A 17,111-nucleotide genomic window follows, 5' to 3' on the forward strand; every position below is an offset into this window, starting at 1 on the left:
CACTTACAGCATAAAATAATTTCCTTTCCCTACCACAAATGCATGTACATACATACCAAGAAAAAGAAGCTTTATGTCTGGTATACTGACATTCGAAAAGCCAATGGTTAAATCTGCAGTTGCTTCACATCTTTACATGGACTTTGGTGTTCTCTTGTTGTTCTCTTTAGACTGCAGAATAAGTATTTCACTTAAAGGGTTACTAAGATTATCCCACGTTTTCAATATTGTATAGCAAATCTAGTGAGTACATTCTTCTGACGCAAAGTATATTTAGTGTATATTCTGAAGTGCAAGCAATTAGTATGTCAATGCATAGAAAAATTTGAAATACTAAATATGTGCTGAAGCTTATCATTAAATAAATTACTTCAGGGACACTTGTACAAGTTGTTTATTTCCACTGTATCTATCAGAGCACAGTATATTTGGTGCAAACTAATAATGTAGTTGCATTTAGAAAAAGTCTTCAAATACATTTTTCATCTTTAATAATTTTAACCAATGCATACAAGCAGTTCACTTGTTCTTTGTATTTTGGTAGATATTATTCTTCATCGTAAGAATAATTGGAGTTTTCAGTTAAGAGACGCACTGCTGGAATATTAATTTTTGGCTTTGTGAGATTTCTGAACAGTATTCAGAATATGTAACAGTTCAGAATACAAACTGCATGCAGAAGTATTATCAGTTTGAGCCATAATCATATGTTATTCCCTACTTTAGCAATGTTTTCATGTTCAATAGATATACATCTGAGTAGTAAACTGATTAAAAAGCTCATTACATTTGCATTTTGTTAGAGATCATTCATTAAGTCACACTGCTGTTTTACAATATTTTGGTAAATGGAATTTCACTTTTCTATTCCTTATTAAAGTCTGAGATATATAACATGGAGATGTCAACAGCAGCACACTAATTAAATAATCTTGAAATTTAAAATGAAATTGTGATAATAATTTTTCTTTTTTTTATAACTTAATAATGGAATTCTAGTTTTTCTATTTAATTTAACAACTCCTTAGGGATTACATGAAATTTCAAATCAAAATGTATGCTAATTCATTCTGAATTTTAAATCCACATTTCTTTGTCTTCCCTGTTATCTTTGCACACCTATAAGCACTCTGATAATACAGAGCACTCTGAGACTAGAACTATATATAATGTAAGCACATGCAAAACTAGGTATTTCTGTCTAATCCTTCCTGAGTTATATCAAGTCATCTCCTTGTAACAAGTATGTTTCAGAAAAGAATGCCTTTGAAAAGCTTTTTGTTCCTCTCTTTCCATCAAAGCCTAACTTTTCATCTGCTTTCCTGTGCAATCATCTTGCTGTGAATATGTCGTTGTGTTTTCCACCTAATAACTTCTGAATATGCTTATCAACTTCAAACACTTTTGAGAGGGGGGAGAATGGTGGGTAAAGGGGGCTTCATTTCTCAAATATAATAAAAATCTCTGAAATGTCATCAAAGTCAGTGGCTGGGAAGAGGAAAAGAAACCCTATTAATATTTCCTCTGAAAGAAAGAGCAGTCTGAGGCTATACTTCTTTACACATTGAAAAAATCCATGCAGGTGAGCATCATTATAAGTTACAGTAGTAAGATTTCTACCTAGACAGAAAGTCAATCAAACTTAAGTCACAAATTGGTACAAAATAGGGTTTCACTATTTTCTTGTGTTCATGGAGCTTCTTGTCAGTAACAGAAAGATTTATCTCACCTCACTTTTCCATTCTACAGTGTTGATATCTTTATTTCCACACTTGGCTGTCATTGTAGTTAATGTAAAGGAACAGCTCCTAGAAGGTGATTCATTTCAGTTATATGCCCAGAAACAGGGTTTGAGCTCCTAAACAAATTGGGTGGAAGATAGTCCTGTTTTGACAAAATGTGTGCCATAAGCTGGGGATAAGTGAGTTGGTGGGAGAAGGGAGGAAAGGGAACTTGGGAAGGGAACAAGTTCAGCCAAGTAGAGATGATTGTAAGAAGAGAAGAATTGATGAAGTGCTTGCTCATTTCCATGCTCTTTGTAATTTGACTCGGGAAGATAAAAAGCCAAACTTCCTGACCTCAGTTTCAGTTTCTATTCCACCTGGGAGATGATATAAATTTCATACAAAGTTGTTTGTATTGATCAACACATATTTGAATTCTTACATGTGTAATGTCTTATGTGCTGATACAAATTTGCTTTTGTTTTCCAAAAAATTCCTACTTTTTTCAGCTTCATTCAGATTCATCAGTTGCCAAGTTTCCAGTTAATTATAACATGCTAAATTTGATTAGACAGTAACTATAGTTGCTGAACAAGAGTCTTATTCAAATATTGCTGAAATTAGAAAGTAATTTTCTAATTACATAAGGTATTTTGGCAATTACCAGAATTAGACAGAAAATGCTGGATTGAGAATACTTGCTTGGAGAAATTATGTATCTCTAAACACTGTTTTACAAAACAGTTTGCAGGAGATCCAAACAAAAAGGTAAACTAGATGGCAGAAAGAGACATAAGTCTGGGAAACTCAAGAGTACATTGTCAGTATGAAGCTTATACACATTTGCTATATGTACGGTGACTAACAAGTGTTCTTAAGAGAAAATATTAGTTCTCAGCTTGAGCTTGTTTTATTACATGCTTCATGTTTGCCTGCCAAAGCATCATACAGACATTTGGAGTTACATCATAATCATGGTTTTACAGAGCATTTCATTTTCTCAAATAATTTGATATTTTTAATAGAACTGGCAAAGTGATTTTCCCCTCTGTTACTAGATAATGTGACAGACAGACTATTCTGATGTCTCCCAACACAATCAGAAGAAAGGAGGATTTACTGTTTACGTTATTTTCATTGGAATGCATTTGAAATTAGAACTGCTTGAAGGAAGTAGTGCTTTTAATGCAATAGTAAATAGATTCTTATCTTCTTGTGTAAACTAGATATTATTTGTCACATAACAGATGTCGTAGTATTTACTGTATTCTTTGTTTTTTACTGCTTGAACTTAGCAGTGAATTTTGACAACTTATAAAAAAATAATTATCTTCCTGATTATATTTACACTCAGGATGTTGCTTTAATGTAAACAGCACTAGTAAACCCCTTGAATAATAACTTCCTGTTCAACACTTGTAGTTTTTTATCTTCGATGAAGGTTACTTAAAAAGGGCTACTCTAAATTTTAAAACAGATATATAGCAATTTAATAGGCTAAGATTATAACGCTTAGGTAATGATAGTGGTTTTAAATTGATAGTGATTAAGAGCCACTTTTATGGGAGCAGATACCAAACTTGTTTCTTAAAAATAGATAAGGTTTTGTTGGGTTTTGGAGTTTTTTGAGGGGGGGTTGTTTGTTTGTTTGTTTGAGTTGTTGGGGTTTTTTTATTGCAACATGTCAATTTTATTCTACGAACCTTGAAAAAGGCACTAAAGAAAAAGGAAAATATTCATTCTAGGAAAGTTTGAAAACCAGTGCTGAGTTGGAGGTTTTTCATGTTTATGTTTTTTTGTCTTTGTAGTACTGTTTGACATATATTACTAAATGTTACTAAACAATTTAAAAAATATTTGTGTCTTTTTCTGGGTTCATTTGTTGTTAAGCCAGTTATTATTTCCATTACTATTTGCTGATTGTGAAGGCTAAACTAAAACTATTAGAGATTCAAAACCAAGTGTCATATAGGTAAATTGCTTTCCTAGTACTATGGAAATTATTTAAAGAATAGAATTTCTAAAGACAAAAGGGAAAAAACCCCCATCTAATTATTCCAGTCAAGAAATACTCATATTCCATCTCTGGCACTGTAAGGATATTAATACCACGATTTTGTTTCAGTTTTTTTTCATAGTGCTACAGCTGAAATGCATTAAAATGCATCGCTGTACCTTCTGTATCTAAGAGGAAATTCAAAAGTGTATTGACCTTAGCTGGAAAGGCCAAATTCAGAGAAATAAACTAAAATAGAAAATGTCTTAAACATATCTGAAAAAATAATACTGCTATTTAAGAAAGTTAATAGTGTGTTTCTATGGTGGGATTAAGGATGGTACAGAATCACTTGATGACACTTAAACCAACTGTTTAATTGTTCAAAAGACTAAAACAGAAAAAGGACGAAGACTAGGGTTCATGTAGCCTGAGTGTAAATGGTTGGCCCAGATGATCTCTACATAACTCACTTGCTGGCAAATTTCTATGACACTCTTGTGTTCTGTTACTGGTTCAGTGTAGGTCCATGAAGAAATGCCCATATGGGTTTATACTCCATGCTTGTGTTCCTGGAGTAGCAATCCATCTTTTCCACTGCGGAGGTGGAGATAGGAGGAGGGAAGGAGAAACTAGTGTAGCAACCATCTTAGTTTTCACCCATTTGGGGGAAATATGAACACAGTTAATTATTTTCATAATTAAAAAAAATCTAATTATTTTATTCTTGTTTTTCCCTCATTTCAGTCACTCTAATTCCTATTCCCAAGGCAGGCCTGAGTGACACCTATCTGCCATCTGTAACAATTAGACAGTGATGATTCTGATTGACTTGCAACATCTGTGAGCTGGCTATGTAGTTAAGCCCCCATTAAAACATCCTGCTAGTGGTACTTACCTGGCTCTCTATACTATTGTTTTTCTATTTTGTCCATCTGTTAAGTCTCCTCAGCGTAATCTAGTTGTGGCCTTCCAGTACCTGAAGAGAGCCTACAAGACAGGTGGGGAAAGACTATTTACAAGAACATGTAGTGGCAGGACAAGGAGTGATGACTTCAAATTGAAAGAGAGTATCTTTAGATAAGATATAAGGAAGAAATTCTTTACTGTGAGGAGGGTGACGCACTGGAACAGGTTGCCCAGAGAAGTTGTGGATGCCCCATCCCTGAAAGTGTTCAAGTCCAGGCTGGATGGAACTCTGAGCAGCCTGTTCTAGTGGAAGGTGTTGTAACTGGATGGTCTTTAAGGTCTCTTCCAAACCAGGCCATTCTATGATTGTCTTTCATCTCATTGGAAATGTTGGTATATATCTGTGACAATCCAGAGGGATATATTTATATATTACTTATTTTTTTAGTGCTTTGTATCTGGGAACTTTAATGTGCTGTGGAATGGATACACTTAGAGTAGCATTCACTTTATTTAATCTTAGTTTGCTAGTGCACTTAAAATTAGACCTGTAGTTTATAGAAGTTTTCCTTGTAGTGAGCTCATATCTGTGGTTTTTCTGGGAGGAAGACCTGTACAGTGTAGTTCACCATGATGGCAGTGAAGGCTTTGAGGCTCCATCTGCCCCATTATTTGCCTTTGATTGACATTTCATGGTGGGTGGGAGGAACCCTTCAAGTACACACTGCTGGAATGAAAATCTCCACTCTCTGCTCTTCGCTTAGACTGTGTGGCCTACAGCATGTGGTTTGTGGTGAAAAGTTTACTGGCCTTACATCATCAACAGCCTTTTAGCAGTAGGCATCTGCTGAGTTCATAATGAAAAATCATCATTAGTGCACAAGAAACATCCTTCTTAATTCAAAATGCAATTGCATTGCTCCTTTGTCCTGGTGAACTGCTGTGCGTGAGCTCTCTAACATCACATTGTGTGGCACGTGAATGGGAATCTCGAAGTGGAGAGAAAGAGAAGAGGGGAACAGGGTGGAATATACTCTTTCTTATACAACATCTGGCTTTTTAGCAAAGTCCAGGGCTTTTAAAATAGTTGAGAGTGCTCTGATGAAATTATTAAAGAATTGACTGATTAGTCTCTTCTGTAAAAATGTAATTTCCTTTTATCTTGTGCTTTAATCAAAATGAAAGAGTACATTTGGAAGAAAATAAAACCTAAGAAAAGTGCCCCAAGATACCATTTGTGAGGGTAGGGATTAAGGGCATTAATGGAAGTAACATTTAGGCAACTTCCATTCCTGAATTCATGAGAAAATGCAAGATAATATAGAGTCTGTCAAGGTTATTAAATTTGAAACATTTTGGAACTAAAATAAATCACAGTTAATTTCTGTCATATCCATTACCTTTGATTTGTTTAGACTACATAGAAATACAGTTTAGTCTAAAAAATTTGTGGATACAGTTTGTTTCAAAAATACACAAAACATTTTATTTTATGAGACATTTCTATAGCAGAGAGATTTGAGCTATAAAAAGGTATTTTAATGAAAATGTCCTTAAGCCTCAAATTTGCTTTTTGCAAGGCAAAAAAGCATATGATTGTCAGAAGTGAGTTTACAATATGTTAAATGTTTCATAAAATGCAGAAACTATAACTGCAAACCTTGCAAAACCTATTTCAGCAGTCCTAATGTATTCATTTTTTGCACAGTAAACCTTATACAGTTTTGTATAAATCTGTCTCATTAGTAGAATATTTGTATCAGAACCATTCAAACAGTTAATGAAAACAAGTACTGTCAGAGAAGATATACTTCATTGATTTTCTCTTCTAGTTGGCCATAATGATTTTAATCTTCTTAAACTCAGACTCACAACTACATCTCACTACACAGATATGTGGGAGAGGAATAAGTATGGCTTTCCCAAGAAGCTGAACCAATTACATATATTTGCATTTCCTAGACTTTAGAATGGCATGAAGGTTTCATAACAAAGCAACAAGTTGAGGACTAAACTTGTTTTGGAGTCTGCCTAGAGGATGTGGAGAACAAATACATTGCTAAGATATGACAAGAGATCCAAGGATGACATGCAGTGTTGATAAAATAGAAAAATCACTAACAGATCATCTTGAATCTTTATGCTGCACTTAATCATGGCATGTTCTACTTTAGTAGGGTATGAAGTGAACTACTCTGTCTATATAGAAGATGGTTCCCTGATGATCATAGAATCTTAGAATTATTTATGTTGTAATAGACCCTTAATATTATCAAATCCAACCATTAGCCCAACACTGCAGAGTCTACCTCCAGGGATGCTGAATCCACACTTCCCTGAGCAGCCTGTTCCAATGCCTAACCACCCTCGAAGTGAAGAAATTTTTTTGAATATCAAACCTAAGCCTGCCCTGGTGCAACTTGAGGCCATTTCCTCTTGTTCTGTCTCTAGTTGCCTGGGAGAAGAGGCTGACCCCCACCTTGACACAACCTCCTTTCAGGTGGTTGCAGAGAGTGATAAGGTCCCCCCGAGCCTCCTTTTCTCCAGGCTAAACATCCCCAGCTCCCTCCTCCGCTTCTCATAGGACTTTGTCACTAAACCCTTCACCAGGTCTGTTGCCCTTCTCTGCATGTGCTTCAGCACCTCAATGTCTTTTCTGAAGTGAGAGACCCAGAACTGGACACTCAAGGTGTGGCCTCACCAGTGCTGAGTGCAGGGCACTTCCGGTCACTTCCCTAGTCCTTCTGGCCACACTGTTTCTGATACAAGCCTGGATGCCACTGGACTTCTTGGGCACCTGGGCACACTGCTGGCTCATGTTCAGTGGCTGTCTGCCAGCACCCCCAGGTTCTTTTTGATAGGGCAGCTTTCCAGTCACTCTTTCCCAAGCTTGTAGAAATGCATGGGGTTGTTGTGACCCCAGTACAGGACATGGTACTTTACCTTGTTGAACCCCATACAATTGGCCTCGGCCCATCAATCCAGCCTGTCCAGATCCCTCTGAAAAGCTTTCCTATCCTGCAGCAGATCAACACTCCTGCCCAGCTTGGTGCCATCTACAAACTGAGAGTGCACTCAATCCCCACCTCCAGATCATTGGTAAAGATATTAAACAGGACTAACCCCAGTACTGAGCCCTGGAGAACATCACCAGTGACTGGCCACCAGCTGCATGTAACTTCATTGACCACCACTCTCTGAACTTGGCCATCCAGCCATTTTTTTACCCAAGAAACAGTGCATCTGTCTAAGCCATGAGCAGCCAGTTTCTCCAGGAGAATGTTGTGGGAAGCAGTGTCACAGGCTTTACTAAAGTCAAGGCAAAAAACATCCATACCTTTTTGCTCATCCACTAAGCAGATCACCTTGTCATAGAAGGAGATGAGATTGGTTAAGCAGGACTTGCCTTTAATAAACCTGTCCTCGCTTGTCCTTATCCCCTGGTTGTCCTGCAAATGCTGTGTGATGGCATTCAAGATGATCTGCTCCGTGACCTTCCCCGACACTGAAGTCAGGCTGACAGGCCTCTAGTTCCCTGCACTTTTTTTCTTTTGGTAATCAGAATTTTGGGAGACCAAGGAAAGGCCCATTGCTTGTTCTGCATATAACTATGTTGAGGTTTCAGCAAAACACCTTTAGGAGGATGTTCTAGGCTGTAGGAGGCACAGACTAACACCTTTATGTTTTCTCACTCAGGATATGATTTTCCCTATCTTAAGTTTTATTCCTGGCAGTAATTCTATGGGAAATCTTGGCATAGACTCAAAAGAGATAGAATATCATGAGAAATTATTATAATTTCAGCAAGCAGAAGAAAATAGAATTATAGGTTTTGTTCTGTGATTTAAATTACACAGGAACTCCTGTGTATGGTAACTAGCAGGTAACCACACTGTAATTTTTATGTAATTACAGACTATATGAAATTCAGAGCAATTTAATGTTAAATTAATGATCACTTTAGTTTTAGCCACCTGTTTCTGAACTACAACAGGTGTCTGGATTTGAAGGAGTCATGGGCATGTGATAAACATTTTGAATATGTTTCCTTTAAGCTGTTATTATAGTCCATATTTTCCTTTCAGAAGAAATGGATCAGTATGTCAAAGACTAGGAATGATGGAAATGTTAATACAACTGAAATGATAGGAGACTCATAAGGTACTCTGCACTGAAAGAAAGGAAAAGAAATAGGATGGTTATGTCCTTTTGTTGAAAAGAACACTACTTTGCAAATTCAATTAAAAGGTGTAACTTCATTAAAACATGTAACTTTCATTCAGAACTAAGTATGCCCACACCCACTACCCCTCTTTTTTGAGGCTGCTTTCATAGACTTTTAGATGTTCTTTTAAAATGAGCTCATGATTATCATAATTCCAGAGCAAAGTGCTGCATACAATGAGAGACTGTCCAAGATTGAGAAGAATTATATGTCTTTTGTTCTTTGTTAAATATTTTCTGGTGAGATGTCAGTCTTCAGGTGTGCAGATGGTACTTACTTATCCTGTGTTGAATAACAGAGGAACAAGTAGGTGAATGAGAATCACAGACTGACTGAGGTTGAAAGGGACCTCTGGAGGTCCCTCTCAAACAGGATGACCTAGAGCCTATTTCCCAGACCCACATTCATGTGACTTTTGAATACTTCCAAGGATGGAGACTCCGCAATCTCCCTGGGCAGCCTATGCCAGTGCTTTGTCAACAATACAGTAAAAAAGTGTTTCCTGATGTCCAGACAGAACTTCCTGTGTTTCAGTTTGTACCCACTGTCTCTGGTCCTTTTACTGGGCATCACTGAAGAGGGCCTGGCACTGTATTCTTTACACCATCCTTTCAAGAACTTAAACACATTGGTGAGTTTCTCTCTGAGCTTTCTCTTCTCTGGGCTGCACAGTCCCGGATCCCACGCCTTCCCTTGTGTTACTGATACTCTGGTCCCTTAATCATCATCTTTGTGCCCCTTCACTGGACTCTCTCCATTATGCCCATGCCTCTTGTACTGGGAATCCCAGAATTGGATGCAGCACTCCAGGTGTAGCCACATCCATGCTGAATAGAGGGAAGGATCACCTCCCTTGATCTGATGGCAATACTTTTCCTAATGCAGCCCAAGATACCATTAGCCTTCCTTGCTGTAAAGACACATAACTGGCTCATGTTCAACTTGGTGTCCACTATGAACCCTGTGTCCTTTTCTGCAAAGCTGACATTATACCTTCTACATAACTTATAGTATGAAACTGAGATGAAGGAAGAAAAGCAAAATTTTAAGCCTGATTCAAACTCCATCAGTTGAATTTAAATTGTGTATTAAATTGCAAACACAAATAGGAGTAGAAATTAGCTTTAACTCTTTTTAACTCTTACCCCTGTCTACCACCAAAGTTCTTTCACTGCCGGTGGTTTGGTCTTGGGAGATTTCTGCTGTTGCTTTTCCACTGAGAATCCACTGAAGGTTCCCCATTTCCTTGGAGGTGTGCTCCTTCCACAGATTTCCCCATGGATGCATAGGCTGTGCAAGTAATGAACTGTCCGTGAAGGCAGAGCCTATAGGCAAGGTTTGCATGCATGAGAACATCTTATATTTCATGTCCCAAATCAGGCAGAACAGGGCACTGAACCTGGGTCTTGTAATAGTGGGTCTTACTGGCTCTTGAAGCATCACAAAATAGAGCTTTAAGGTAATGTAGGAGATCAGTTTGTCTAAGAAAACTCAATTCCAACCCCAAAGGCTTCACTATTATTATTTAGCAAATAATATTGGATAACTTATAACCTAAGAAAACTGTAATATTCACTTCTGTAGAAACTTATTAAAAATGGAATTTATTCCCAGCATAATCATACACAGATTTGCTTTTCTCTAAGTAAATACAGGGCCAGAAATCTTGCAGTGAGGCAGAATTAGAAATATTTAGGTCACTTCCAGTGAAAAGCTTCACTTTCCTTGCTGTTCTTGTGCCCACGGTTGACTTCTAATACATATTTCACACTTACCTTCACAGAGTTTCATTTTCTTAATTTCAAATTCTCATTTTGATTTGTTAAGAACATGCTGAATTCTGGTCTACACGGAGTCTGACATTAGTCCTGTGCTGGGACGATTTGCAAGCTCTTTGTTACTGGTTCGCTGAAGTTATTAATAAGTAAAACTTTGTCCAAGACAAATCCCCGGGGCTCTCACTAGAAATACTCTGTCTCACACAGAGCTAACATCTGTTTTTTGTGTATATTTAAGCTGCTCAATTTCATTTAGATAGCAGTTTTACATGTAAGCTTCTATCATGAAGAGGTGGAGGGGAAAAGTGGGGTGAATGCTTGATCCAGCCATCCTTCCCCTCCTTGTATCTGGCCTTCCTCTCTGCAGTGGTAAAAACTCCCTCAGTTGACTGTGGAGAGTCAGGATGTACCTTTTAAACCATGCCAGCTATGTGTATATCCCTGTCTGCAGAGAGGGAGAGGCAAGGAAAGCCTGCCCAGTGCAGGACACAAAAATGTATTTTTATGCCAAATATCCTTACTGTTTCTTATGAATCTGAAGTTTTAGTACAAGAAAGGTTTTTATGACTTCTAAACTCTACTGTTCCTTTCTGCTGGACAGGAGCAACTGAATGACATGGTACTTTTTGACTCCAAGAAGTATGCTGGAAATTAGAGTTCCTGGAAGTAATTTTTCATTGTTTAAAATGAATTCTTAGACTTAATATTTAACTAAAGAAAACATTTGCAGCTATACATTGTGTTGTATGTGGCCTGAGACAGGAATTTTATGTTCCTTGGGAGCAATGGTTAGTGTAAATAGCATAACAGGGCACTGAACCAACTCAAGTAATTGACTAACTCTGCAGTAACTAATACTTACTGACTGAGTTTATCTCCTCTCTCTCTGGTACACAAATTCCACATTGAATTTGATCCAATTACATTAGTGCTCAGGCCAGCATGTCTGAAATTCAGACCTCAAGTTGAGGGGTAATTGTCCATGCAATGAGAATAACAGTTTCCCAGTTGTGCCCTGTGCAAACATCCACACTAAGTGAAATGAGGTTCCTCCATAAACTGTTTCTGGCTCCAGCTACACATCTGACCGGCACTGTGATGGTGGGAGTATGATCATAGTTCCTGTATGTGGCCTTGTATAATTAATCCATTCTCTTTCATGCAGTTCCTTCAAGCTCGAGAGAGCTTTTTTGTTTTGTTTTCAGTGGTCAGTTAGACTTTCAGTCTTTCTGGGTCGTTCCCTCCCCTTGCCAGTCTTCACAAAGACGTACTGCCATTTGCTGCTGAACTACTGTCCATTCTCCAGGGAGATTTGTTAGGTTGCATTAATACAGATTAAGATCTGCTCTGTCCCTGCTCCTCCCAGTGACAGCTCATTGTTTGCTAACTGTGAGGTCAATAGATTTATGTTTTCTGTCAAACAACAGCCAGTGTTCTTATGATAGTTGTAGCAATCTCCGTCTCACCAGCCTGTCATATAGACAGAGCTGTGAAGAGCATTCATTAGATATACTGAAGGATGTAGCAAGTTTTTTTAGCCACTCTATTTTATTTTTGTAGTTGTTGCTGATTTTACTTTTTTTGTCCTATGTGGTGGTTTGGGCTAGGCCTTCCTTGGTGACCAGTTTGTAACCAAGGAAGGGTCCAGATTTACCCAGTATTCCCTATGATTTTCACGTAAGCCAGATTATAAGAAGAAAGGAGGAGAGGCCTTCGGTCTCTTTCCTTCCGGCGGCTTGGAGGTGCAGGTTCCCTGCTGTTGAGTCTGCCGTGTTGGGGAGTGAGGCCTGGTAAGGCCTTGCCGACCTTGGGAGACAGAGGTTGCCGGCGATCGTTCCGGAGCAACTCTCGGTTGTCCCAGGAGAGTAGTGAGCTATTTTCTTTGCTAATTCTTTTAGTTGTTAGATATTGGGTCACTAATTGGAATATATATATATATTATTTTAGTTTTGTTCCCTTTTCCTTCCCCCTTCCCTTTCCCTTTTGAAATTGTATATTTTAATTATATATATAAGTGTAAATATATTTATATATCTCACTTTGGTTGTCTCTCTCTCGTTTCAGGCTTTCTTAGTTTTTTTTTCTCCCTCTTCTCCCTGAGGTTTTGGGAGGGGGGGGGACTTCTGGTGGTAAAGTTTGGAGACTTGGCAGGGAGCCAGCTTCAAACCATATCATCCTACTAGGACACTTTTGTCTAAGTGAGATTAGGAAATGCTACAGATCAGATTTGCTGAGAGAAAAAAGTAAAGAGTCTGAGAAGCAGTTTGCTAGCCAGCCAATTAACTTATTTTATTTTCTGCCATTTTTTTTAAATTAAAATAACTTCAGGAGATGCTTCAGCTCAGCTGTTTTACAATATTATCAGCTCTATCATAGTTTAGTGACTGAATAGTGATTCAGCTCCTTCAAGAAACTAGTCGTTCAAAAGCAAGGATCTGACTAGTCAGACTGGAAAAGAAATAACACTTCTCTGCAGTATTATGCATGTTCATACGAACAAAAAGAAGAAAAATAAATCCTCTAAACACATTTCAGACTTTGCAGGAAATATTTGAAAGTTGTGACAATTCTGTGACCCTTTCTAATAATTTTTCTCTCCTTTCACCATTCACCTGTTGGACACAGCTGGCCTTTCTCTCTACTCTCGCTTTCTCTTTTCCCAAGATCAAATAGCAGCTTAACATTAATGTCTTTGGAGCCAGAACAGCAATAATGATGCCCGATACCAAAATTGTGGAAGAGGCCAGCATACCAGGTCCAAAACCCAAGAGAGAGGAAGGAGAAAACCTCTGGAGCCAGGCATGGTGGGAGCTGTCCTTCTGGGCAGATCTTGCAGGCAATTTTGGATGATGGACACAGGAACACTTTTGGACACATGGAGACAGTCCATCTTCTTCCAGTGAATGTCAAGGAGACAGAAATGAGATGATCTGTCAGCCCTGTCAGTTTTCTCTTTGTACATTTCCTATCTTGCAAGGATTTCCTTTTGTTCTTGGTTTCCATGTATTTCTACTAGTATGTGAGATTGGCTCACTTTGATACTGGGCCAAGAGTAGCCGTGAAGAGTGGCCATTATGGACAAACTTGTTCTTTCCTAAATAATTTCAATGTATTTTTTAGAGTGTTTGTGTTATTAATTTCCTAGTTATTCTGCAAACTTTATAGTAGAGCTGATTATTTTTGTGTTAGCAGTGACTTTCACCCCTGGTAAGATTCCCTTGTTAGTAACTCAAACCAATGATTGTTAAAGGTGATAGCACTTCTGATCTGCTGGTCTCATCTATGCTTCTGCCAGTCAGCTTTTCAGAAAAACACCAATGAAGGAAACTGTCTCTTGAGGATCTCAAGGTTTAGAGTAATGTTGCAGCTGCAGGTAGAAAGCAGACATCAATGACAGATTGAGAAGTTTAATTTTCATTTTATGCAGGTGGTTTCACAGTCTGAGGAAGTGGGGGCCAGACTTAATGCCCCAAATGGTCCCTTCTAGCTGTAGATTCCTAAAGGAAGGAGCTATTCATTCAACCAAGCTCAGAGAATGGTGTCCTCCTGTCCGCTACAAAAATGGGCATCTTTGTTAGTGCTTTGTTAGAGGGGAATAGGCTTGAGGAACCTTCCTAAGGGCTCCTAATAAGTAAGGCAAAAAGGCACAGTTAATATAGCCACATGGAGTAAGTTGGTCTTAGTTTAAGGAAAAGAATAAATGAAATGCTGTACTTCAGAGACCCTTGCCATGCTTTGCTGAGTTTTATGGAAACTCTTGTCTGAACTTGACAAAAGAAAGTATATAAGGAGGGTCATTAGTGGCATGACCATTTCTCATCTCAGTTCTCCTTGTGATTTTAGTAGTATAAAGAAATGAGTGTGATCACAGCAGTGGTTCTTCACAGATCCCAAGTATCATACAATAATGCTTTTGAGTTTCAGAAAACTTCTTTCTTTTCACACATCTGAAAGACCTACAAATTTAGGAGAGCAGACTTGGCCAACTCCACAAAATCTTTTCCACTTGTCTGTCTCTGCTGTCTCTGTTTGTCAGTCTAAAAAAACCTATAAAATCTTATTCTGTGGGGAAAAAGAAATAGTTGTTTTAATAGAATAGCAGAGTTTTAACATTTTAACAGGTGCCTGGGGTTGATTTCCAACAGTCTGTTAGTACTCAAGTCTGTTAGACTTCTTGAGAGGTATGTATGTAAGAAGAATGATAGCTGACAGATCAACAGGGAAACCATTTAAAGAGTTTCGTCCATATTAAGTTACAAAGTGCCATACCAGCATTACACAACTAATCTGAAGTGATACACCTTTGAAAATCTATTCTAATGATGCATAATTTGTAAGAATCACTATTTTGCTGGTATGTTGCATATTGAATTTGAGGAAAAAACACACAACAATAAAACAACAAGGCACATCAGATTCTGAGACAGTGTACATTGGAAGAGATGTCCTGAAAACAATGAAATTATGTGAATTTTGACCTTGTATCTTTAAAATAGGCTGGAAATAGAAATATAATCTTGAATATTAGACTGTCATATGCTCAGTACATCTATGCTTTTGGCATTGCTGTAAGCATATTTGTCACTTGGAATGTGTAGGATAAGTTAAATTTCCTTTTTGTAAATTGGTTGGAGAGCAGACTATTGTATCCTTGTTAATCTTTATTTTCTTGTTCTTTCAGGTTAGGTTTCCCCATGATGATTGTATCCTGTACCATTGGGATGTGCTATCTTCTTGTTGCTCATGTTGTAGTAGGTTGGAACTCATAGTAATTTATACTTTCAAGACTCAAATAAGCTTTCTCTTTCATTTAGTTTATATCAGAATGCTAAGAACACTTATAAAAGGAAAAAGGTGTAAAACCCCAACATATGGTATTAATCAAATTGATTGTCAGCATAAACATCAGATTTGGTCATTCTTAACCTTCTGCTTTATGAACCATTTGCAGAACTAGACAATCAAAATTTTAAGAATCCATATATTTAATTACAAATGCAGTTATTGTGCAGATAAAAAGGAACCATCTCCAGGGAGTATGCTGTGCCTGAAAGTTTGTATTGACACAGTCTGAGTATAGTCACAGATGATAAACTCATTCACAATAGCAGATGTTCAGTAATTTCTTTTTAGGACTTCATTTTTCTTTGTCAATATATTTAGCTATTTGTATGAAAGTAACTAATATTCCAGTTGTAATAATTGACAGTTAAGCAGGAAGTCTGTACACTATGCAAGATGTATCATTATCTACATTTAAAAATAAACACGTCTTAAAAATGTGCTGTGGAAGGAATTATTATTTTGGAACTGGGACTGCATTCTGTGGAGGGTTTGTTTCTCATCTTAAAGCTCCAAAACAGTGTTAAGCTATCCTTTTTTTCTTTAAAATAAACTAATGCCCCTCTTCTTACAAAAGTATGGATATAAATTGTGATAAAGCATTGGACATCTTCCATTTAATTATTAATTCACTTTCATGAAGGAGTACTCTAAATATTTTAATAGTTTAATACACTATATGGAAGAATGAGATCATACTTTTGCTTTGATTTCCTTATCTCTGATCATAGTGTGTTAAACCACATATAATTGACTGTCAGAACGGGTCAAAATTCTCATTAGGAATATTAAGTCCTGTGAGGCATTTAATGGCTCAATTCCCATCTTCCAAAACCTTGGTGGGTTTGGTCTGAATTACTGGTGGATCTGTTTTATCTTGAGTCAGAAAAATCGACAATCTGTTGAGGGCAACCCAAATTGACTAGGCTGAATTACAGGGAGCCTTCTGCTTAGTCCTTGAGACAAACCAGGTGAGTGAGAAAGAAGCAGTATCTCCCACAAAAGGGTGTGAGATTAATCGTACATCCCATTTTATTCACATGCAGGTTGTATTCCTCACCATGATTTCTTTTAAAAGTCTGAAATTTGATATTAAGACGCTAATGGAAATGAGGCATAGCACCCACTCAAAGTAAGGGTTGCTGCCACCCCTCCTAGTAGATTCAGTGATAGTGGAGAAAGTGTGTGGAACCAGAGAGGAAGAGGTCTCTCCATTGATCCAAAACTTCCCACCAACATTTCCATCACAATCCATGCTCAGCCCCCTGGATCAATGAATTCTCCTATGATGGGGCTGAGTTTTGGAACACTGTTGAGAAACCTTGAGGTTGCTCTAACAGTGACCACCTGTAGAACACAAGATCTTGTCCCAGAATGAACATAATCTTCACTTCCTTTTATATATATATATATAAAAAACCAAAAAAAACCCCTCAACCCCCCCAAAAACCACCAACACAAAAACAACCCAGAAAACCCCAGCAAAGCCCTGCAAAAAACCTGGATCAAAATAATACAAAACAAAAAATAAACAGATGAGCCTAAAAGACACTCCTCAGACAATCTGAAATTGAATTTGGCCTGTCTCACTCTCAATGTCAAGAGCAGTTTACTGTATAATAACTGGAATTCTGTTT

General features: G+C 37.6%; 1 protein-coding gene across 2 annotated transcripts in view; it reads left to right on the forward strand.

Annotated features, from left to right (window-relative positions):
* OCA2 (OCA2 melanosomal transmembrane protein) overlaps positions 1 to 15,915 on the forward strand; it is a 201,691-nt gene extending 185,776 nt beyond the window's left edge. For both annotated transcript variants that reach the window (XM_064646226.1, XM_064646227.1), the window contains one exon: positions 15,314 to 15,915. In XM_064646226.1, coding sequence (XP_064502296.1) covers positions 15,314 to 15,401 — 88 coding nt within the window. In that variant the 3' untranslated portion in view covers positions 15,402 to 15,915. The remainder of the gene's footprint in view (positions 1 to 15,313) is intronic.
* Positions 15,916 to 17,111: the final 1,196 nt, after the last annotated feature.

This window comes from Pseudopipra pipra, chromosome 2 (assembly GCF_036250125.1).
Source record: "Pseudopipra pipra isolate bDixPip1 chromosome 2, bDixPip1.hap1, whole genome shotgun sequence".
Lineage (NCBI taxonomy): Eukaryota > Metazoa > Chordata > Aves > Passeriformes > Pipridae > Pseudopipra > Pseudopipra pipra.